General features: G+C 43.1%; 1 protein-coding gene across 5 annotated transcripts in view; it reads right to left on the bottom strand.

Annotated features, from left to right (window-relative positions):
• Nucleotides 1-24,493, bottom strand: part of ABCA2 (ATP binding cassette subfamily A member 2) — a 264,957-nt gene that overhangs the window by 108,223 nt on the left and 132,241 nt on the right. For all 5 annotated transcript variants that reach the window (XM_040324468.1, XM_040324469.1, XM_040324471.1 and 2 more), the window contains 8 exons: nucleotides 23,323-23,486; nucleotides 20,226-20,347; nucleotides 13,974-14,081; nucleotides 11,918-12,100; nucleotides 9,604-9,822; nucleotides 7,890-8,227; nucleotides 5,676-5,835; nucleotides 1,879-2,007 (listed from right to left, as the gene is read on the bottom strand). In XM_040324468.1, coding sequence (XP_040180402.1) covers nucleotides 1,879-2,007; nucleotides 5,676-5,835; nucleotides 7,890-8,227; nucleotides 9,604-9,822; nucleotides 11,918-12,100; nucleotides 13,974-14,081; nucleotides 20,226-20,347; nucleotides 23,323-23,486 — 1,423 coding nt within the window. The remainder of the gene's footprint in view (nucleotides 1-1,878; nucleotides 2,008-5,675; nucleotides 5,836-7,889; nucleotides 8,228-9,603; nucleotides 9,823-11,917; nucleotides 12,101-13,973; nucleotides 14,082-20,225; nucleotides 20,348-23,322; nucleotides 23,487-24,493) is intronic.

The raw sequence follows: 24,493 nt of genomic DNA, 5'->3' as shown, positions 1-24,493 counted from the left end.
TCGCTGTCTTCACACTGACTTCTGGTAACTTTGCAGATCGCACAAAGACTTGGGGACTGACCGGCGTGTGATCTGACGACCCGGTGACATACCTGAGTCTGAAGCAGTTGCCAAGGGAGGTCAGTCATGCCAAACGGAGTTAACCTCGGACTAAAAGCTCTGAACCCGTCAACCCTACTGGACCAGGGAAGGTCCAACCGGGTTTGCCGGAGCAGGGAGCAAAAGGGGGGCCATTGTGATACATTTGCCTATATGTCTCAGTTTACTGCTCCCTGCTAGGCATGAGTAGAGGTAGAAAGGAATTTCATGTGATTCATTCCTCTGACAGGTTATTGACGTGCTAATGTCCCCTCACTATTTCTAAAGGTTAATTGATCTATTGTGTTGTGTGAAGGAGAGCTGGGTTTAAGTGGCTTGTGTTAATTATTCTGATTGCTTCATTGTGGTAATTATCTCTCTATATGCGGGGTCGAGCGGTCTGGTTGATGTATTCAGTACAGCTAGTGCTCAGCGTCATTGATGTCATTGTCTAAAGAAAATGTGTTTTCAGCATCGGCCCCGTCGTGTCTACCTATAATCTGTATGGAAGCCCCAGTGTGAGGGGGGCGGAGATTTGTCATTGTAACAGTTTTGGAAATGACATATAAGCTGTGTGTTATAACATTAAAGTCTGTGTTGTTCAAGCAGTAAGCTGGTCTCATGTGTGGCTTTCTGGGCGATTCCAGGGATATCCCTCCTCGTGGAATATTGGGGTGATTTTCGTTATGGGAAGAAGGGAACGTTGACGGGGATATCATACCGATACCGTCACAATACTATACGAGTGGAAGGGACTTGGGGAGCACTATATGTCCGTGGGTCCGTGGCGCAAATTACTTGTCTTGCCTTGGGTGCTGGCAACCCACGCTACAAAAATTTTACTGTTGGGGGTCCCCACAACTTGGGAAATTTTATCAAGGGGTCACGGCACTTCAAAGGTTGAGAACCACTGGTTTAGGAGATATTCCAGCGAGTAGCAATGCATACTAGCACATTATAATTTAAACTAGCAGAGGGACACCTTTGTGGGGTTTTTTTTTTACAACCACTTTAGCCTAGGTTTCCACTATTGCTACCTGAAAGGCCAGTGATTTTGATGCGACTTGAAGCAATGCCTGTATATTCTTGAGGTCTATGGACCTCAAGTCGCATCAAAGTGGGACCAAAGTGCAGGGACTACTTTGAAGTCGCTGCAACTTGAAGTTACACAGATATGAATGGTATTTATTGGAAATCGTGGGGTACGACTTGTCATGTGACTTGGCAGTCCCAAGTCGCAGCACAAGTTGTACAAGTGGAAATGGAGCCTTAAGAATGAAAAATCTGCTGCTTTAGCTGCTTAAAGTGCAACTAAATGCATCAATTCTACTGTTTCAATAAACATGCTGGGAATACTGTCACATTTGCTTGTGTTCTCAACCAAACTGTCAGGCTATCCAATAGCTGGTGTCATAACTGATCACATGTGCATCATCATGACAGTTACAGACAAACTTCAAACATAGGCCAAGATGGCAGCTTCCTTGGCTGAAAAGGATAGGAAAGTTTAGTTCTGCTTTAAAGGGCATCTAAACCAATAGAACAAAAATTTCCTTAGATGTGTCGCCTGAATTTGTTTATTTTTCACACTTTTTTCCCCTTTATTTTACCCTGGCGATTCTGCTGGGAACACATTGTCTGTCCTAGGGTGTGCTGTACCTACGATTAGGATAGCATTGGAATCCTAGGTAGTGTGCGGTTACACTTTAAATGCAGATCACAGTGGCGTCTGAGCTTTTTTTTTCAATGTTAAAATAATGGAATAAGGTGATCCTTAGGAGCTTAGTAATGTTTGCTCACCTGTTGCAACCACTGAATGCGATGTTGCAGCACGCCATCCTCCAGAAGGCTGCGAATCTCTGCTGAAATGTTCATCCACATCCTGGCATACTGAGTCACATTGCCCACAAATGCAAACGTCTCATTTGCCTGTTGAATGGAAAAACAGGATCAATGATATTACTGTGGTCTGGGAACCAGGGAAGATATTATGACAGCCTATGGCAGCTCATATGGACCGAGAGATTAAAGAGCTTGTAAATCCTTATATATACTGTATTTATCGGCGTATAACACGCACTTTTTTCCCCTGAAAATCGGGGGCAAAGCAGGGGTGCGTGTTATACGCCGACAGCGTACCTCATCGAGCCATCATCTCCTCTCCACTTGCCTCCTCGGCTCCCACGTCACATACACACACACACACACAGTCCCGCCTCCGCCACTGGTATTGGACCAGTGTTCTGTCTATCACAGTAGCTGGTCCAATGCCGATGGTGGAGGCGGGACTGTGCGTGTGTAACGTGAGAGATTAATGGAGAGGAGATGACGGCTCTGTGATTTCCTGATTGAGACTGCAGGTGAGGCTGCAAATGAAGGCATTAATCAGGCTCTATTGGGAACGATAATCGGACTGCATTGGGGACAGTGGTCTGGCTGCATTAGGGACAGTGGTCTGGCTGCATTGGGGACAGTGGTCTGGCTGCATTGGGGACAGTGGTCTGGCTGCATTGGGGACAGTGGTCTGGCTGCATTGGGGACAGTGGTCTGGCTGCATTGGGGACTTTATTTGGACTGCACTGAGGACCATGATGGGTACTGACCCTTAATGTGCTTCAAAGTTATTTAAAAAATATGCTTTTTCCTGAAACTTCCCTCTTAAAATTAGGGTGCGTGTTATACGCCGATAAATACGGTACTCAGTGAAGTGACTATCTGTCTATCTGCAGTCTTCTCTACATCAATTTGAAGTTCAACATTTATAAAGCTGTCAGAAAAAAGAGTCAGCGTTGAAATTACACACTGCAGAGCTCAGTGAGGAGAGCTCTGACAGCTAACTGGAGGTAGAGGACACCAGGAGCGGACTGACAACTCATGGGGCCCCAGGGCAATAGGAGATTATGGGGCACCCGGGCAATAGATTATGGGGCCACACAGTATACACACACACACACAGTATACACAGTATACATACACAGTATACACACAATTTACACACACAGTATACATACACACACACTGAAAAGGTACTGGAGCTATAATCTGGGGATTTTTTTTAAAACACAGATTTTTACATACTGCACCTTTTACTGAGGCTGGCAACCCTGATGGGGCCCCCTAGTGGCATGGGGCACCCTCGGGCAGTGCCCAAGTGCCCGAATGGTCAGTCCGCCCCTAGAGGGCTCCCCTCTTTATACAGCACACAGAACAGAGCTCAGGTTATAAGTCACAGACTGTGTGCTAGAGGGCCTTCATCTGTCACCATTTTTCTCTTGGTGTCAGGAAACTTGTCAGAAGTAACTCATGCTGATAGCAGAGGAAGGAGGTAGAAATGACACTTAGCGCTCTTAGTTGAGACAAGTACACACTGTAGAGGGATATGCTTTGTTCATATTTCATGTCTGAGGTTTACAACCACTTTTAAGGATACCTTTGCGGACATCTCCTCTCCATCATGATAATCCAATGGCTTTAATACTTTGAGTCACTCCCCTTGAACAAGCTTGTAGATCAGGAGTTCTGATTTCAGTCTGACTTCACTGGCTCCATGCTTGCTCCAGGTCATCAATTTAGAAAGTATTGGAACAAGAGACAGCCAGGCTGCTATACTTTTTACAAGAAGGATAGCAGCTTATTTATCTCTATGCTGGTTTTCTTTCACTGCTTAATGAGCTGCCAACCCAGAACAAATATGTGCCTGCCAGTTGTACGGACACTGGGTGGGCACATGTTCTGGGTCAGTGACTCACCAAGTAGAGAAGGAAAGATAAGTGCTACAGCCCTGGAGCCAGACCCTTGACCTTGAGAAAGTTATAACCCTGCCATTCTATTACAGAATAATAAACAACTGTCTCATAAACTGGATTATTGCATCAATATGTCACTTGAACTATGAACAAAATATCTTTTATGGTGTAACAGGTATGAGGCTATTCTATGAATGAGCAGGTGACACTTTTATTATCTCAGCACTATGGCCAACATCTGCAACACATTTTATGTTCCTGAAAATGGAAACTCGAAAGCTTGTATGGCTAGAACATTTTAAAACGCTAAGCAAGCCATTTTGTGATAAATAGTGAAACCCCTGATGATTTTTTCTCCACTTATAGGGGTTGTAAATGTTTGTTTTTTATTTTTTAAATAGGTTCTTTTAAGCTAGTGCATTGTTGGTTCACTTACCTTTTCCTTCGATTTCCCTTCTAAATGTTTATTTTCTTTGTCTGAATTTCTCACTTCCTGTTTCTCCTCAGTAAACTTCCCCCCATCATCTGTGGGGGTTAGTCAGCCAGAACAGCTTACTGAGGAGAAACAGGAAGTGAGAAATTCAGACAAAGAATAAAAACATTTAGAAGGGAAATCGAAGGAAAAGGTAAGTGAACCAACAATGCACTAGCTTAAAGGAACCTATTTAGAAAATAAAAAACGAACCTTTACAACCCCTTCAATTTTGGATAGAGAGCAGAAGGGCAAGAACCTTTGTTGGGTTAAGTTGGTCCAGGAACTATAGGGGGGTAACTAAATGGTATACATATGGTAAAAGAGGCCTGATAGTGGCTTAAAATATCCCCACTCTAGCCCCAATTTCAAAAGAAGAACAAGGTTCTACTTTAAAGGCTAAGTTCACCTTTTTTTCTAAATTCCAGCCCCCCTGTACCAATATAACATTAATGTACTTATTTTGCAAAAATAAAACAGCTTTGCATTAATTCTACACAGACTTAACTCATGCTCTTCATAACGTTTTTTTTATTTTTAATCAGATTATTTTTATTGAGAAAAAAAAAAAAGAACAAAAAGGAAAAACATTTCCATTGAACAAAAAACAAACAAAAAAAAAAGTAAAACAAATAGCATAAAATGTTACACAGAGGACATAGGATTTTCCAGACATACAGCCATCCGGCCTTACCACTTACATCAGCATATTATACGAATTTACAGTCCAAATAAAAATGAAGAGACAAATCTTGAAAAGGATATATCTGAGTCTGTCATTTTGTTATTTACTATGCATTAAATGTGTCCTCTTAGCATTCTATTCCCTGGCTCCTTCAAAGCTGTTTAAACACACTGCTCAATTACTTCTGCCTTACTTCCTGGTCAGACACAGGTCATGACACAGGAAGGAGTTGACCAGCTGACCTCATTAGCACACACCTTGCATGTGTCTTAACCTAAAATCTGTTCAGGAAGAAAGGCAGAAGTAATCGAGCAACGTGTTTAAATTGCTAAGGAGAGAGTGAGGTAAGCTGGTGTAGAATTAATGGAAAGCTGTTTTATTTTTGCAAAATAAGTACATTAATGCTTTATTGGTATGTAGAGGAGCTGGAATTTAGAAAAAAAAACTTTCTGTAGGCGCTGGGAAAGCCTACTTCTATAGTTACAGAAAAAAGCAGGCAAGATCTGCAAAATTACAAAAATCCTTACAGTGAAAATATAATTTTTTTTTTTTTTTTACCTTAACAAAACTAACTTGTAAAAAATAGTTACAATTAATATTGTATTGCTTTATGCAAAGTAAACTCAATATTCCCCAAAATGACTTTTTCTAGGAAATCAATACATACAATATATGAAACAGTTAATATACCCACCTTCCGAATAACTTTGTCAACTTCTGTCCCCACTGGAGAGTAAAGGATCTTGGGATTGCTGGTCATCAGGTGTACGAGGAGCCCCAAGTTTCTCTGTTCTTTATTGGTAAACCCCAAAGAGCTCATGTTTCCCTGTTTTAGGGCTTCCGGCTCGATAGTTCTAAAGGACCCATCAAAAAAAAAGAAGCTTGTCGTAAAAGATGCTAGATATATATATATATATATATATGTTTTTAAATAAAGGTATTTGCTCTATACTCTTATGGTGGGTACAAACAAGTAGAATTTTGCTTGAAAAAGATTGATTTTGGAAGTTTTGATGAATTTTCTAATGGTTAATGGGGTCAAATCAACATTCCTTTTGACCATAGGGACAAGAAAACTTAAAATTGCAGGATGAAAGTTTTTTATTGCGTGGATAAAATTCTAACTGTAAATGTGGTTTTAAAAATCATACATATTGTAAAGAAATCAGTTTAATATGTCTGGGATTTCGTTTATATATAAGGTTGAACTAAAAAGGTTGGCTCAATGCGAAGGAAGAACGCTTTAATGAACGACTTCTGTTCAAATGAAATTCTACTTGCGTGTACCCAACTTTATAAACAGTTTACCACACCTGAGAATTCCACAGGTACATAAATATGGTAGGATGCGATATACATCACAAATCGAAGGATAAGTGCACCTAAGTTTAGGATCCCACCCTTCCTTCTTATGCCCCGTACACACGATCAGACTTTTGACTGGCCAAAATCACATCGGAATTCCATCGGAGTAAAAGAAAAACATGTTCTCTATCTAAACTCCAACGGAATTACTCGGAATTTCCAATGAAAAAAGTCCGATGGGGCATACACACGGTCGGAATTTCCGATGGTAAAAAGTCCAAATGACTTTTTCCATTGGAAATTCCAATTGTGTGTGCAAGGCATTAAAAGTGATTGTAAAGTATTACGGTTTATTTTTTAAAAACAACAAATATGTTATACTTACCTGCTCTGTGCAATCATTTTGTACAGAGCAGCCCCAATCTTCCTCTTCTCGAGTCCCCCGAAAGAGCTCCTAGTTTCCCCCCCTGCTCAGTGCCCCCAGAGCAAGCCACTTGCTATGGAGAAACTTGTGTGGGCTCGCTCCATAAGACACACAGAGTGAGCTTTGCCCTGCCCACTGCACCCTCAGTGGTTGCGATTGAAAGCAGCGGGAGCCATTGGCTTCTGCAACCATGTCTAAGCCAATGAGGTGGGAAAGAGCCAAGAGATCCTCTGCTCTCATGCACATCGCTGGATCGAGATCGGGCTCAGGTTGGCATAAGGGGGGGTTGGGGAGAACTGTACTCTGCCTTTTTTTTTACCTTAAAAGGGTTGTAAAGGTTTGTTTTTTATTTTCTAAATAGGTTCCTTTAAGCTAATGCATTGTTCACTTACCTTTTCCTTCGATTTCCCTTCTTCCATTTTTTTTCTTTGTTTTCTTTGTCTGAATTTCTCACTTCCTGTTCCTCCTCAGTAAGCTGTTCTGGCTGACTAACCCCCAGCCAGAACAACTCGGATGATGGGGGCAAGCTTACTGAGGAGAAACAGGAAGTGAGAAATTCAGACAAAGAAAAAAAACATTTAGAAGGAAAATTGAAGGAAAAGGTAAGTGAACCAACAATGCACTAGCTTAAAGGAACCTATTTAGAAAATAAAAAACAAATCTTTACAACCTCATTAATGCAGAGAATGCATTGAGGTCAAAAACCTTCAGCCTTTAGAACCACTTTGACAGCAGTGCAAAAACACAACGGCCACCAGTTGCCATGGAAATAAAATCTCAGAAAGGCTGGTCTTGTACCAGGCCTGGCCATAGAGAACAATATCCAGCTTTCTTTTTTATTGCCAAGCCCGATACATGAGCAGGATTCTGATGTCTGTAGGGAGCAGCAGTGAAAAATAATGCGGTGACCGGGGCAGTGTAACCTTTGGTCCCATATTTGTTGGCATATTTGGATAGGGAAATGTGGATTAACATTGCAACATACCCTTTTACGCATAAACCTAGAGGATGATGACTCCTCAGGGAATTTTTTTTCTTTTATGGAGCAAAGGTAAATGTGCATTTGACGTTATGATAATAATTGTTGTTATCTCTGTTAAGAAATACAGTATCATCGATTGTCACGTCCCTAATACAAAACATACACCCTTGTTATAAATAAATATATCTGCCACTGACCGGTTGATGCCACATAGGATGGGCTGCAGGCCAGCCCATAGCTGGACGAAGGCTGAGAATTGGCTACGAGGGTTTTCTTCATCTGGTTTATGCTCCTGGGTCCTGCCATCCTCACCCTCTGCTGTAGAGTTGGAACTGCCGGTGAAGTTGAAATTCCAGCTGGTAGAATTGATAGGCGTTGGGGCACTCTTGCTAGTGCAGGCCCCCTTCGGTAACAGCTTGGCCAGTGCTGAGAGGATATCCACATCCTTTAGGATCTTCTCAACTTGAAGCAGATCCTCCAGGAGAGAGCGCAGCCTGTGCTGGGTTTCAGTGGCATTTACCTCATCCAGGCGAAGCTGTGATACAACAGAGGCTCATTTAGCAACAAAATAGTGATAAATTCCAAACACCAGATTCAAACCCCAGTATAAACCAAGATTCCCAAAATTCCCCATAGGAAGTCACGTGATCCCATGACAAAACAAGTTGGGGGTGGAGCTCTTGGCTGACATCATTATATCGGACAGAACCCAGAAGTGTTGTATTTAGTAGTGCGGATTCAAAACCCAGTATAAACCAAGATTCCTAAAATACCCCATAGGAAGTCATGTGGTCCTGTGACGAAACAAGTTGGGGTGGAGCTCTTGGCTGACATCATCACACCGGACAGAACACAGAAGTGTGGCATTTAGTAGTGGCAGAATATTGACAAATATATTTTGGGGTTGAGAACAAGTAGTGAGCTCATGCACATTTAAGCATGAGTGAATTATTTGTGGATTGGGCATTATTAACTGTCTTTTGGAAGATTAAAGCACTATGTAGTTCTCTCTTTTTGAGGCTATAACCTGGTGGAAAGGAGGAGTGAAAACACTTGCTGGGGGATGGAGCATCACATTTAAAAGGGACCAAGGACACTTAAAGTGATTGTAAAGGATTGTTTTTTTTTCCCCTATAAAAATAACAAACATGTTATACTTACCTCTTCTGTTGCAGTGGATTTGAACAGAGCAGCCCAGATCCTCTCCTCTTCTTAGGTCACTCATCTGTGATCCTGGCCCCTCCCTCCTGTTCAGTGCTCCCACAGCAAACAGGTTGCCATGGGGGCACCCGAGCTGAGTCACAGCTCCCTGTGTCCATTCAGATTTGGAGCCCCGACCTGGCCTGCCCCCTCTCTCCCCTGATTGTAGCTGACTTTGATTGACATCAGCGAAAGCCAATGGCGTCGCTGCTGTGTCTCAGCCAATCAGGAAGGAGAATCTGGGCGGCTGAGACACTCATGGACATTGCTGGACACAGAAGGGACCTCGGGTAAGTATAAGGGGGCTGGGGGGGAGGGGACTTCCCCCCTCATTGACTGAGACAGCAGCGCAATGCCATTGGCTTCCACTGCTGTCAATCAAAGTCAGTGAGCCAATTAGGAGAGAAATAGGGTGGGGCTGGGCCGCGCCTCCAATAGACAAAGGGAGCTGTGGTTAGGCTCGGATTTACCCATAGCAAGCTGCTTGCTGTGGAGGCACTCAACAGGAGGGAGGGGCCAGGAAAGCCAAAGAGGGACCCGAGAAGAGGAGGATCAGGGCTGCTCTGGGCAAAGCCACTGCAAAACCACTGCACAGAGCAGGTAAGTATAGCATGTTTTTGTTATTTTTTATGAAAAAAAAAAAACAAGACTTTACTATCACTTTAAGTTGAACAGGTAAAAAGGTGTTTCTGCTGGAAGTAGAAAACTTACTCGGCTGATAGTTTTACGGACATCCACCTGCTCCTTTAGCTCCCCAGCCAGTTCCTTGAAATACTCCATACGCATTTTCTCATTCTCAACACATATAATACTCCTATAAGATGTTAGTAAGGGTCTTTTTGCCTTTGATACTCCGAGGATATTACTCAGCTCATCCAAACTCCCTTGACATGTAATAGATTCCAGGAATGCTGGAGTGAAAAGAATCTCCTGGTACAAAACAATTAGAGAGACCAATTTAAATATTGTAACATTTACATGAAAGTAATATTTGATATTCACATTTTACTTGCTTGCCATAGCTTAATTAATATTTAACATTAACATTAATTAACATTATCACATTTGTAAATACTGCCTCTTGTGGTCATCTGTATATCTATTTATCTTCAGCATAAAATCTGCTTTATGCCATTCCCAATACTCCCCAGCTCTCCTTTTACATTTATAGTTTGTTTGGCCTTTATATTTGTTTAAATTGGTGAAACATTTACAGTATAATAACACCATTAACTTCTAAATTGTCATCAGGCCGTGGAAAAGATTGGACACCTGTAACGTACCAGTAATGGGGGATGGCTGTATTTCCACCTACGTTACCTCTATGATATCTACCAAGGACTGGTTCATATAGTTGAAGTTTCTTTCCCGAGATTATTATATTACGCAACACCTGGCTATTAATTACTCTCACTTAAACTCTCCATGCATGAGATCTAGTTCCTCTACTGGCACTTCCATGCACATGGTATGGTCCTGCCCTTTGATTCACCCATTCTGAGAATGAGGGGTTGTTGCTTTTAATTATATGTGTGATCTTGCTTTGAGACCCCTTCTGCTACTCTTTCTACTGGGTAGAATTGCTTATGCAACTTTCTATGCAAGGCGAGAAATTGCACAGTAGAAACTCCCCACTCCAACTTTAACTTCCTAAAGAAACGCTATTAACCTTGTACTGACATTTTAGACATTAACATACGAGAGTAGAACTTGTCCCAAAAAAATGATAAGGTCTGGTCAGCTTGAATAGATGCTCAGGGACAGGAATCAAATAGAGCAGCGGTCGCCAAGCAGTGGTCTGAGAAAATGTTGTTGGTCCTCAGGGGTTCTGCCGCAAATCAAAATTGTGGTGGATGTAAACCACCCAATGTTTCCATTGTTCTTCTCATTGACAGTCAATACTGACTTCAGAGAGCCATTGTTAGCAGTGTGATCCAGGGGGAGGGGGGCAGAGACCCGGATCATTGTGTGTATAAGGCAGCAGTGTGATCCAGGGGGAGGGGGCAGAGACCCGGATCATTGTGTGTATAAGGCAGCAGTGTGATCCAGTGATCCAGGGGGAGGGGGACTGAGACCCAGAGCATTGTGTGTATAAGGCAGCAGTGTGATCCAGGGGGAAGGGGACAGAGACCCGGAGCATTGTGTGTATAAGCTAGCAGCGTGATCCAGGGGTAGGGGGGCAGAGACCTGGAGCATTGTGTGTATAAGACAGCAGTGTGATCCAGGGGAAGGGGGACAGAGAGCCAGAGCATTGTGTGTAAAGGCAGCAGTGTGATCCAGGGGGAAGGGGACAGAGACCCGGAGCATTGTGTGTATAAGCTAGCAGCGTGATCCAGGGGTAGGGGGGCAGAGACCTGGAGCATTGTGTGTATAAGGCAGCAGTGTGATCCAGGGGAGGGGGACAGAGACCCGGAGCATTGTGTGTATAAGGCAGCAGTGTGATCCAGGGGGAGGGGGGCAGAGACCCGGAGCATTGTGTGTATAAGGCAGCAGTGTGATCCATGGGGAGGGGGGCAAAGACCCAGAGCATTGTGTGTATAAGGCAGCAGTGTGATCCAGGGGGAGGGGGCAGAGAGCCTGAGCATTGTGTGTGTAAGGCATTTGAAATTCATGTTAGTGGTCCAAAGGATTCAAAATTGTGAGATTAGTGATCTGGGAGGTCCGAAAGGTTTGCAACCACTGAAACAGAGGACACTGATTTGGTCCCTCATATGTGTATTTCTACTCAAAATATGATATTCAAAATATTCACATTTTCCAGGTTCATTTTAACTGCTAAGCAACAAAAAAGACTGTTTAGAGAGCTCTGTAATTAAAACTCTCAAAATTACACACCTAGCTGAATGTGACAGAGCAAGGACTCATCACCCCCCCACCCTTGCTTGCTTTGAAGATCTGAAAAGGAAAGGTTACTGCTGTAGCACTGCTGTTACCACATCTTGCTCTACCCCACTGCTCTTGAATTGATTACCGAACAAACCTTTTATACATTACATATACAGTAAATTCAGTTTGCAATCCCTACCTCAAGCTCTTTCACCATAGCCTGAGGATCATAACGGTCAGAAGATGTATTGGGGATCGCAAGGCCAAGGGCCAGAGTCAGGAGGCGTAGCAGAGCCAGTCTATGTGCAGACTTTCTGGGATCTCGCAGAGCCTTGTGGATCAAACCTTCTGGGAAAGATTTCAATTTTCCTAAAACGTTCCCCTAGAACAACACAACAATTCAACTAAGACTTGAAAATATGACATTAAAAGCAACAAGTTCAATCTGTAAAGTGGGGATTGGTAGACTGGGTTAGCCCCTGATTCTTCTATATCAACACTGCCATAATTTATGACTGTTGCAGTCTACTTGGGAATTGTGTGCGCTCTTCTCTACCTTTTTGTGTTGCAGCCCTCTCTGTTAAATTTTCCATAATATAAAATAAAGGAAAAATCACAGCAACAAGACTGGAAAAACATCATAATGGCCATAGCAGTTGAGTAGACCTGGGAACTCACAGTGCAGAGCTCTCACCAAAAGATCCACGAGATATACAGGAAGCAGTCCGGCAACCTAACTTCCCAGTATCTACTAAAACAGAGTTTCAGTTTTAGGTGGACGGGCCCTTTAATGTGGTTATTTTTAAATCAGTAATTAACCCCAGACCAGAAATGTAGGCTTAAAACAAGCAGTAAACACAATCTGCCAGGAGGAAAGGCATCTAGGAAAGATAGCCAAAGCGTCCAGTGTGCATGAGGCCCTATACTTACCTGCTCTATGCAATGGAATTGCAAAGGGCAGCCTGCACCTACTCTTCTTAGGTCCCTTGACAGTGCTTCTGGCTCCTCCTCCCTCCTGAGACCCCCATAGCATGCCCTTGTTATGGGAGCATCTCCTGTGGACTCGATCCTGTGCTGCACTACCCATGTTCATAGACACAGACAGCACGGCTCAACCCATCCCCCCACTCCTTCGTCACAGGATTTAATAGGTAGCAGGCTCAAAGTCTGTGAGAGTGGGGGGAGAAAAGACAGAGCTACTACAGATGGCCACAGCTCTGGATTGAGTGAGGGCTTGGGAAAGTACCGTATTTATCTTGCTATAACGCGCCCCGGCGTATAGCGCGCACCCCCGAACTTGAAGGAAAATTCCTGAAAAAAAAAAATACAGTTTGGATGCCCCTCGTCGGTGTCTTGCCCGTCGTCCATCACGTCCTGCCCATCGTCCATCGGCGGCCTCGTCCGGTCAGGCGTCCTTCTGCGGCCATCGTGGTGTCCTCCCCGCTCGATCCCCACTGTGTTTGAACCACTGCGCCGACATATACCGAGCGCAGTACACTCGGGTATAGTCAGGCAGGCTCGGCTCCTCTTGCGTAAAGGACGTACAGGACGAGACCGCAAGAGGTGCCGAGCCTGCCCGACTATACCCGAGTGTACTGCGCTCGGTATATGCCGGCGCAGTGGTTTAAACACAGCGTGGGAAGCGGGTATCGGCGTATATGGCGCACCCACGTTTTTGCCCTGATTTTCAGGGCAAAAAATTGTGCGGTATACGCTGCTAAATACGGTATAAAAGGGGTGAGGGGGTGATACTGCTACTTAAAACATTTTTTTTACCTTAATGTATATGCATTAAGGTAAAACATGTTTAGGCTTTAGAACCACTTTAACAAGAATCTTCTGTACCTGCTGAAAATGTTTTTGGCCTAAAAAAAACAAAAACAAATGCAGCCACCACATCTAAGGACTAAATGTATTAAACTTTACTACTTGGGTTTAGATGCACGTCAAGGTCCATAGAAATCCAGACGTAGTGTTAATATCAGGTTTCATTTGGCTAATGCACTTGGCAGTAGCCTTCTAAACAACTAGGGAGCACTTTATATGTCACACAGTTCTCTATAGAGTGATGTTAAGACTCTTACACAAAATATTTCTCCTATAATAAATCAAAGAAAGGCTGCCAAGAATTCAATCATAATATCACTGTAGGCAGTTCAGTGATGGAACTATGATATGTGCCAGAAACAGTTTGATGTTTGGAATTGTATGAGAATTTGTCCATAAAAAAAAATAGAATTTAGGTTGATACTCACCTCGAGATTGAGGATCTCTCCCCCTGCTGTGGTGGCCACATCCCAAGGGTTCCTGGCTGGCAGGTCATCAGAAGACAGGTACGAGGAGCTGAAGAGCAGATGGTAGACCTGGAGGAGTAATATCACACATGGGGATCAGAGCCTGTCCATGGATTTACTTTATGAAAAAATCAGAGATCTCTCAGCACAAGGTAAATACCTAAAATTAGTACGGCATTCAAAGCTATTTTCTGAGACGGGGAAAAATGGTCACCTTTTAACACAAAGTATGTAGGCAACGTATGCATTCACGGCCCAAAAATGTATTGGTTAAGCCCACTGATATTTTTTCATCACTAGTCATTCTTAAAGATGTGCTTCAGTCATATTTTTAAAAACTGTAGCTGCTGACTTTTAATAAATAGACACCTGTCCCAGGATTCAGCAGTGTCCTCACCTGGCCGGTTTCTTCACCTGGGCTTCGGCCACCAGCATACTAAGTGGGCAGCCAGATGTGTCTGCTTGTGGTTTCATAGCCAGCTGCTCACTGTGCATGCGTGAGCCATCGGATTGGTCCAACAGCTTTCTGAGACCTGTGACATGTCCCAGAAGGCTGCAAAGGAGATCACCTTGGATATGGAAACCGGCTATTACTTATTGAGGCTGGCTCCTCGCTGCAGGTCCCTGGCGCCATCATCTTGGATATGGAAACCGGCTATTACTTATTGAGGCTGGCTCCTCACTGCACGTGTGTGAGCTTGTGGCAAAACCCCCCTCGCTAGCAGCCGAATAGCGCCACGAAATTAGCTGTAAATCGTCACTAAAAATAGCGGCGCTTTACTGCCACCGCACATCCTGCCCCAGTGTGAAAGGGGCCAAAAGTTTAATGCAGAAAAATACTTTCATATTTAAATATTATAGTTACTTGGAGAAATTTTTCAAACCACGAAAGATACCATCAGGCTCAACACACACACATAACAATCTGACCATATAATATTTCTACAATCAGCCTGAAATCTACCAAAACTAAACTATTTAATCAGTTTGAATGCCACCCGTTAAGTGCTACGTACTTGTTAAGTGAGAAAAAATATAAATTTGCTACCCAAAAAATGTAAAACAAAACCCCAGCAAGGGGAGTGAAGCAGCTACACAGGAATGTGACAAATTCAAAAGGAGCAGGGATAATTATGTAGCGCTACATGTAAGCCATGGTAACACTAAACTATGTATACCCGATAGGGTGTGACCGTATAGTGTGACATAAAAAATACTAAGCAATAAATACCCAGCAAAGTGAACAAAAAACTTGAAAAATCCGCCCTTTTTGGTCTGGTCGCCAATGAGGTAGATTCCACCTTCTTCTGGATTCTCGCTGACACTCTTGTGGAACAGCTGTTTGGGACATCCTAAGCTCGACCGATCCGCTGTCATATGACAGTCGGGTCCAACGGTTCCGGTAAGCGTATATGTATTTCATCATTCACCTGAAGATTTCAGTTGGGATGTTTCCTTCAATCTCATGACATCTTTTTGATCTCATTTATTTATGATGGACACTACATCACACTTTAATTTTGTTTATATTCAATATTTTGTGGACTGATTTTTCTCATTGTTACATACTTGTTGGTAGACTAATGCAGCTTTGATAAACGATCAATTACTTTTTCCAACTGATATCTTCCGATAAGTATACTTGATTCATAGTTGACAACCTATTCGAATTTCAATCAACAGTTTGAAAATATGACCGTAAGTTATCAACAGCATCTATGTTTCTACCATACAGTCTTTTTTTCTGATCAATTGAAATACGATCAAATTCATGACCAAAGCATGGTGAATCAACTCCGTTTGGTTGAATCCGGTCTAAATGAACTGGAAACGAAATCATAGCTATTCAATTGCATGACAATTTGATATTTATGATTGAACCACATGCTGCTATTGCATGGCCACCAAAAAAGTGGTTGAGCAGTCAGATTGTAACACGTGTGGTAAGCTGCACTGAAAAATAAAGGACAAGGGCATTTGGTTCCAAAAGTGGAAATAAAATGCCAGTTTGTTTTACCGCTCATTGGATATTTTTTAAAACAAGTTCTCGGTGAATGCTGACCTAAATATCCCAAATAATGTCTTTTGAAGGAGCAGGTTTACATTTCTTAATTTTTCTACCTGCAACTGGTTTTCTTTTTTATTGTTTTTTAATCTTCCCAACACATTTCAGAACATTTTATTGTTTGCTTCTGACCATGCCCACTTTTCCAGATTTTGCTGGTTGCCACTGGTGACCTATCAATCAATACCTGAAAGCCTCCATGTATACAGAAGACAAGGGAGTTGATTTACTAAAACTGGAGACTGCAAAATCTGCTGGTAGCCAATCAGCTTCTAACTTCAGCTTGTTCAATTAAGCCTTGACAATAAAACCTGGAAGCTGATTGGCTACCATGCACAGCTGTACCAGATTTTGCACTCTCCAGTTTTAGTAAATCAACCCCAATGGCTGTCGGTTCACCTCAACTTGATGGCAGTTATCTACCACAATACTGTATGGGTTTGTGGGGGGGGGGGGGGGTTATATTGCATTTTTAAATCAGTTGTAATTGCCCTAAAGTGCTAGGAAAAGGAGAAGTTGACATTCTTTTTAGCTATGTAAAAGCAGAAAGGGTTCTAGAGACTCATTTTAAATGCATCCAAACTGCATTGAAACATTCAACTCAGATAAACAACACCAGCTCTCAGGTGGATCAGTTAACATCTTCAGCAGTAAAAAGAAGGGCGATCAGATTAGACACACAGCAGACTGATTCATACATAAAGAACACACCCCTCATCCTCTTCCAACCAGGATAAAAATGAACCTGTGGTTGCATTCCGACTCATTTTTTGTAGGCTCCAGGGCTGTGATCACAATCCAGGCTTCACTACCTAGTGAGTCAATGACCTGCAAAAGCATACGGTCACTAAAGAATGGAAATAAACCCCTGCCCTACATGCTTGTTCTGGGTCAATGGATCCCTAGGTAGTGAAACCCCAATCAGGATGACAGTGCCAAAGCTTGCCCTTTAAAAGTAAACCAGTCATTCAGATTAGTTCATTTAATATTAGATGCCCTAATTCAGGGGTCTCCAAACTTTTCAAACAAAGGGCAATTTTATTGTCCTTCAGACTTTAGGAGGGCTGGATTGTGGCTAGCAGGGGTAGAAAATGTCACAGGCCCAGCATCAGTGAGAATAAATATGGCCTCAGGGTTAGTGGTCAATAGGAGGTGGAGTATTCCCCCTATTAGTAGGAGGAATAGTATCCCATCATTGGTATCGGTGGAAGATATAGTGCCCCATTGTTGGTGTCAGTGGGAGGAATAGTGCCTCATATCAGTGGGAGGAATTGTGCCCCAAGGGCCAGATAAAGGCTAGCAGAGGGCCGCATCTGGCCCTCGGGCCACAGTTTGGAGACCCCTGCCCTAATCTAACTCAGCTACATAGTGTACTTCCAAACATACAGGCTGTTCTGGGATTCCATCTTAGAAGGGCCAGCATGCTTTGGTAATGGAGTGTCATGGGTGCACCATGTATTAAAGGTTTATTTGCGAAAAAGGAATACTACAAAAAATCATTATAATTAACCTCCAAACGAGAATATGCCAAGAATCTAAACCACCATTTCAGAAACCTCTGGTGGTACTTGCTATTCCTCAACTCCTAATTATTGCTGCATAGGGTCATCCCTACAGCCCTGGAATGAGAATGAAAAGCTGAGAAATTGCAGCTTCCATCAGAGGCTTCTGGGACATGTTTATTGCCTTGTGATAGATTTCCGTTACACAATCTTCTTAAGATCTATGATTCATACAAACCAGCTCCTTAGAAACATACCACAATGTAATGATTATCAATACAGGGGTTAGAAGGTCAGAGCCTCCAGCAGGTTAATATCAATATATCATATACTTGTGGAAAAAGCGAGTTCATTATTCCCCATCCACCCACCACTACATGTAGAAGTAAGATGGCAGCCTGCTATTCCCATGCATCTTATGTGTCATATATCATAGCTTATATGTCAGGAGACACTGGCTCCCATACAGTGGGTGACCGCGATATTGTGTCAATCTCGCTGTCTTTCTCGGCGAGATTGGCCACCTACAAGCCCCATCGTGGGAGCCAGCGCCGAGCTGGCTTGCCGCGATGGAGACAAAGCTGTCATAGAAGCGACGAGAGATCCAACTTGGATTCCCGCCAATGAAGTTGAATGCCGCACCTGGAAATCGGGCCCCGCACAGAACAGACCAGCATGCCCAACGAGGGAACCACTCCTCTGATTGGCTGCTGGGGAAGGTGGGTCTGTCAGGACCCCTCTAGCGCCAACTGTCGCCCAGGGGTGGGAACACACCCCTGGAGCGCAAACTGACCTACAGGACAGTTCTGAATTGACAACAGCCCAAATTTAAATTTTTTTGTGAATGGGAGTAAACTAACCCTCCCATTCCCACTAACTTTAGCATAGTGCCCATACTGAAAGTAAGGGGGCGCTACATATTTTATATATATATATATATATATATATAGCGCTACCCCCTCAGGAGCCGCTGATTAGATTGGGATCGGCATAATTATGTTACCTCTGTGATGATTCTAGGGGTAATGACAATGATGAGAGCAATGACGAAATGTCCAGACGATTGGTTGACGTTTTCTGTGCCTTTATTTCGGGTCAAACATGACCGACAGTCAACATGAGGTAGATAGGATAGGTTGGTGAAAAGGAGAGAACTTTGCAGATTCAGGCTATGGATGGAAGAAGCAGTCCTGCCTCCAATGATTAATCTTGTTTCTTCGCCACTCCAGCTGGAGTGGGTACAGTGCCCCTGGACAGGTCCCTCTCACAGACCTGGCAGCCAGGGCATCACTCGGAACCACTGAGAAGGAACAAGTCTTTGCCACCGACTTGGCTCTAATAGAATTAGGATTAGTAAAGAGCCTCTGCCACCGGCCCAGTACTCAGGAACATGGATAGTAGAGCGAATCCTTTCAGTCAATAATTTGCCTGAATCTCCCTCAGATGGATTTCCTATATTTGGGGCCACCGACTAGCAGTTTGCAGCATACAACCTGCCAGTGTAGGTCACCCAGACCCCTGATGGTTTTGTCTGAGTCCTACTGGATCACCTGCCTCCGGGGTAACCTCAGACCGACTCCCCACCGAACAGCACAACTCGCTTGGGATCTTCTTAATAGAGGTGGGGGAACCAGTAAGTCACTGGGGCCCCTTGGCAGCATCAGTTGCTCCGGGCCATGGGGGCCCAGAGTCAGGAACTCCGCGTAGCACGTGCGCCCCGGCCTGGTAGGCCACAAAAAATCGAAATAAGCGTCTATTGATTGGTTTGCGCAAAAGTTATAGCGTCTACAAAATAGGGGATAGTTTTATGGCATTTTTATTCATATTTTTTTTTTACTAGTAATGGCGCCGATCGGCGATTTTTAGCGTGACTGCAACATTATGGCAGACACATCGGACACTTTTGACACATTTTTGGGACAATTGTAATTTTTACAGCGATCATTGCTATAAAAATGCACTGATTACTGTGAAAATGACACTGGTAAGTGTAGGGGTTAAGTGTGCCCTAGTGAGTGTTTCTTACTGTAGGGGGGATAAGATGTGTGTGACAAGACAGTCATCACCGCTTTAGATTACAGGAATTGGTGATCACTGTCATTGTCACTAGGCAGAGCGGGGAGATGCTTGTTTACATTAGCATCTCCCCGCTCTATCTCACCATGAGACGATCGCGGGTATCCCCACGGCGATCGAGTCCACGGGACCTGCAGTCGGGTTCACGGAGCTCGCAGAAGCGCGTGCACAATGGTGCTTCCCTAAAGGGAACATTATATATATATATATATATATATACACACACACACACACACACACACATATATATATATATATATATATATATATATATATGTCCTTCTGCCCAGAAGTGCAATTGTGTCAACGTATATATGCGTGCGGCGGTTGGGAAGCGGTTAAACCACCATCATTTTGCCTTCCCTTTGACTCTAATAACTATCTCTTCCAGAATCTATTCCGCCAGACCCAGTGTGCCATAAAAATGTACCCATTCACACACCAGAATGTGATATTGGCAGACCAATTCCTCTTATAAGGTTACCGGTGAATCTACTCAATTTGAGTTGAGTCACCCAATCCATATACATGTGATGTACCTGGTATATGTTGTGTACTTTAACAGCTCACCTCCTGTAAATTTATGCTGGATCCAGCCAATAAGTCAACAATAGTATTGGGCAAAGAAAGATTCAAATGAAGGAAATCCCGAAAACTTGTCTCGTTTTTAACCACCGAGTCCAGGGTAAAACCTGCACCATGTAAATGCAAAAAGAAAAGATTATATATTTTAAATGCATAACCAAGTTATTATAGTCAAGTGTGGTCTACAGAGTATGTGGCAAACTCATCACAATTCAGTTCAGTTCAGTGGTAAAGTTTCCTAAAATAATATTTGAAAGCCCAACTGAACCTTCAGTTTAAATCAGTTGAAAACATTGCAGCTGCATTAAAAAAAAGCAGTGTAAAATGTCTTATGCCGCGTACACACGCTCGAAATTTCCAACAACAAATGTTGGATGGGAGCTTTTGGTCAGAAATTGTGACCGTGTGTAGGCTCCATCGGACATTTGCTATCGAAATTTCCGCCCAAAAAAAAAATTGAGAGCTGGTTCTCAAATTTTCCGACAACAAAATCCGTTCTTGTAAATTCCGATCGTGTTTGGACATTTCCGACGCACAAAATTCCACGCATGCTCTGAATCAAGTACGAGATGGAAGCGCTCGGTCTGGTAAAACTAGCGTTCGTAATGGAGATAGCACATTCGTCACGCTGTAACGGACTGAAAAGCAGGAGGCTGAAAAGCGCGAATCGTCTCTCACCAAACTTCTACTAACACGCCTGGTATTGAACTTTCCTTTTCTAGTGCACGTGTTGTACATGACCGCGTTCTTGACATTCGGAATTTCCAACAACATTTGTGTGACTGCCTGCATGCAAGACAAGTTTGAGCCAACGTCTGTTGGGAAAAAAAATCCACAGAATGTCTGATCGTGCGTACGCAGCATTACGGTTCATTATCTTTAGAAAGAAGCCATGGTCTTAACGGAAAAGACTGTCATCTGCCATCATGTTGCAGGGAGGACCCTTACGCTCTGTGGAAGCAGTGGTCTCTCTGCAAATGTTCGACACACACCCTGCTGAGTCAGAGCTATTGTTCTGCAATCAGCAAAGCTTTTACTTTTGCTCAGAGGCTACTGATTCCACACAGGGAAAGGGTCTTTCTCCACACTGTCAGGAGCCAGTTTTTTTGCTTCAAGCTGTGGCTGGTTTCTAAAGAAAATGGACTTTGCACCCTTTTATTTTAATGCACCTTCAGCGTATTTAGCGGAATTACAATAATAGTTCCGTTGGGCTTTAAAATGCTGGCAACTATGCCCATGTTCTTGTATGGCAGACAGAATATGCATAGGAAGCAGTGATGCCAAGCATCAACTATTTGAAATCAGCATTTACATACAAGAAAGCTCAGATTTCCCAAGCCCTCATCGTATTTCGGAAACAAAGTCAGGGCTATGCGAGTCAGCATTTATGGTGCAAGCGACTACAGATTAGCTTTCATCTGAACTCCAAGTATGTTTTTTTACTGCATAGTTACACAGGGCTAGCTTGGACCAATGAAAGTATACATATTCTATACCCGTGGAACAACTGTGAAAGTTGATAATCACTGTAGTAGCCGTAATCGCAGTGTAGTAGTGATCACAGTGGTTGCCATGGTATTCTGCATCCTGTGCCAATTGGCTGCCCTTCTGGATAGTAAAACAATGGCGGTCACTACAGTAACCACAGCTACTAAAGTGATCCACTGCTTGGACAGCAGACTTAAGGGTATGGAATATGTATTCTTTTATTGGTCCAAACTGGGCCAATATAACTACGCAAAAAATACATACATGGAGTTCAACTTTAATGTGGATCTATAACTTTCAATATAAAATCGAATTGTTAAAAGCTCTGCCAGATATTCTGTTTGCTTCCTATTCCCGGAAACAAAACTGGAAATTAGCGGAGTTCTCGCCAAAGTAAGAGGAAATCCTCTTTTAGGCAGTTGTTACCAATAGAGGTGTTCCCTTTGGAAGAGGTCTTTTATACCTTGTGACAGCTGTATACATTTTGGATTTTCCATCACTTTCTATCCAGGTAACAATAGCCCAAGGACAAACTAAGAGGGAAATCTTCCAATTGGAGACACAGATAGCGATACAAATCTAATGCCCCGTACACATGATCAGAAATTCCGACAGCAAAAGTCCGACGTGAGTTTTTAAGCAGAAATTCCGACTGTGTGTATGCTCCATTGGACTTTTACTGTCAGAATTTCCGCCAACAAAAGATTAAGAGCTGGTTCTCAAATTTTCAGATGGAAAAAATTCCTATCGGAAAATCCGAAAGTCTGTAGCAATTCCGACGCGCAAAATTCCGACGCATGCTCAGAAACAATTTGACGCATCCTGGGAAGCATTGAACTTCATTTTATTGGCTGGTTGTAGTGTTATACGTCACCGCGTTCTTGATGGACGAAAGTTCAGATAACTTTTGTGTGACCGTGTGTATGCAAGCCGAGCGGATGTTTTTTCCGACGGAAAATCCGATCGTGTGTACGCGGCATAACAGGTTCTTATCCTTTATCTCCCCCCAAAACTTTAGAAAAAAAAGAAAAATTTCTTTGGGTACAGATATGCTTTGGGTTTAGGAATGACCGATTTAGGAAGTCATGTTTCACTGCTAGCCAAGACATGTCCAGTCCAGGTAAGAAGAAGAAATACTTAAAGAGGAACTTATAGTATTTACTTAGTACTTATAGGAAATTATAGCGTCTACAAAATAGGGTATGGAATTATGTCATTTTTATAATTTTTTTTATTTTTAATAGTAATGACGGAGATCATTTTTATCGGGACTGCTGACACATTGGACACTTTTGACACATTTTTGGGACCACTGACAATTTTACAGCGATTAGTGCTATAAAAATGTACTGATTACTGTAAAAATGTCACTGTTAGGCAAGGGGTTAACACTAGGGGTGATCAAGGGGTTAGCTATGTCCCCTCTGCATGTTTTAACTGAAAGGGAGAGGGGGACTTACTAGGGGAAATTACAGATCGCCGTTCATAAAAAGTATGAACAGACGATCAGTAATTTCTCCCCTGAGAGAACCAGGATCTAGTAAGTCTAGTAGACATGGTCTTACTCTAGAGATGAGAATCAGACAGGTTATACCTGACTTGCGGTGGAAGTGATTTTCCAGGGAACTGTGATCACCACTCAGAGAGTCCAGATGATGTTTTAGAGATTCCAGCTCTTCTTCCAGGCCAGGCCGGTCTCTATCAAACAGGTTGCTATTCTCGACCACCTCCGTGAGTCTTTCCAGGAGTTGTGTTACCCTGCAGGTAATAGAGAAGCAAGACAAACTTAGATAGCCCAATACCAGGACAATACTGAAGTCCTCCATCATTCCTTATCGAAAAATTGAGTGACACAGAAAACAAGCTCTGCTACCTTTAAAACGGATCTGCAGGAAGATATGAAACAATACCAAATAATGTAGTTATGTATTCAATAATCAAATAAAGCTTAAAGAATTACTTAACTTCTTCCCCCCAAATTTTTGTTACCCTTTTACCTGTAGTCCTGGGTTCATATCAAAATACTTAATTACCCACACAGTAAATTCAACATTGCCCTGCTGTGATATGCTGTTTGGGTGCTATACAGTGGGTTAGGTGTCTCCATTTTGAACTCTTCAGCTGGCTGCCCCTACTGGGTTCAGGCAGTCAGCTCCGGTGACACGCGGGTTCCACTCTCGGTCGTACTGTGAGCCAATCCTGCAGACTCCTGGGAAATGTGACGCAAGTATCCCTAGAGACTGCGGGACTAGTGACATTTAAAGGGGTTGTAAAGGTTCAAATATATAAAAAAAAAAAAAAAAAAAAAACAAACATGTCATACTTGCCTCCACTGTGCAGCTCGTTTTGCACCTAGTGGCCCTGATCCTGGTCTTCTGGGGTCCTCCCCACAAGAGCTAACCCCCTTCATGGGAAGCTCTCTCCCAAGAGGGTTAGCTTGTGGGCACACTCCTGTGATACATCCGGCGGATATAGCTGTATCACTTGGCCCTGCTGGTGGCGCAACGCGCCATTAGTTTGATTGACAGCAGCACAAACCAATGGCTTTCAATCATCCAATGAATGAGCCAAGAACAGCCAAAAAGCCCGGTCGAAAAGCCTGCTCGTTCACGATGGCAAACACCAGATGTTTTTTCACCTTAATGCATAGAATGCATTAAGGTGAAAAGACATGAACCTTTACAACCCCTTTAGGAGATATTTACTGTATACTGCACCGATTACGTCATCGGTGGATGCGCTCTGAAGGAACAGCAGACGATGCT

Source organism: Rana temporaria, chromosome 9 (assembly GCF_905171775.1).
Source record: "Rana temporaria chromosome 9, aRanTem1.1, whole genome shotgun sequence".
Lineage (NCBI taxonomy): Eukaryota > Metazoa > Chordata > Amphibia > Anura > Ranidae > Rana > Rana temporaria.
Note: the sequence above shows the minus strand (reverse complement) of the source record. Positions and strands in the feature narration are given on the sequence as shown.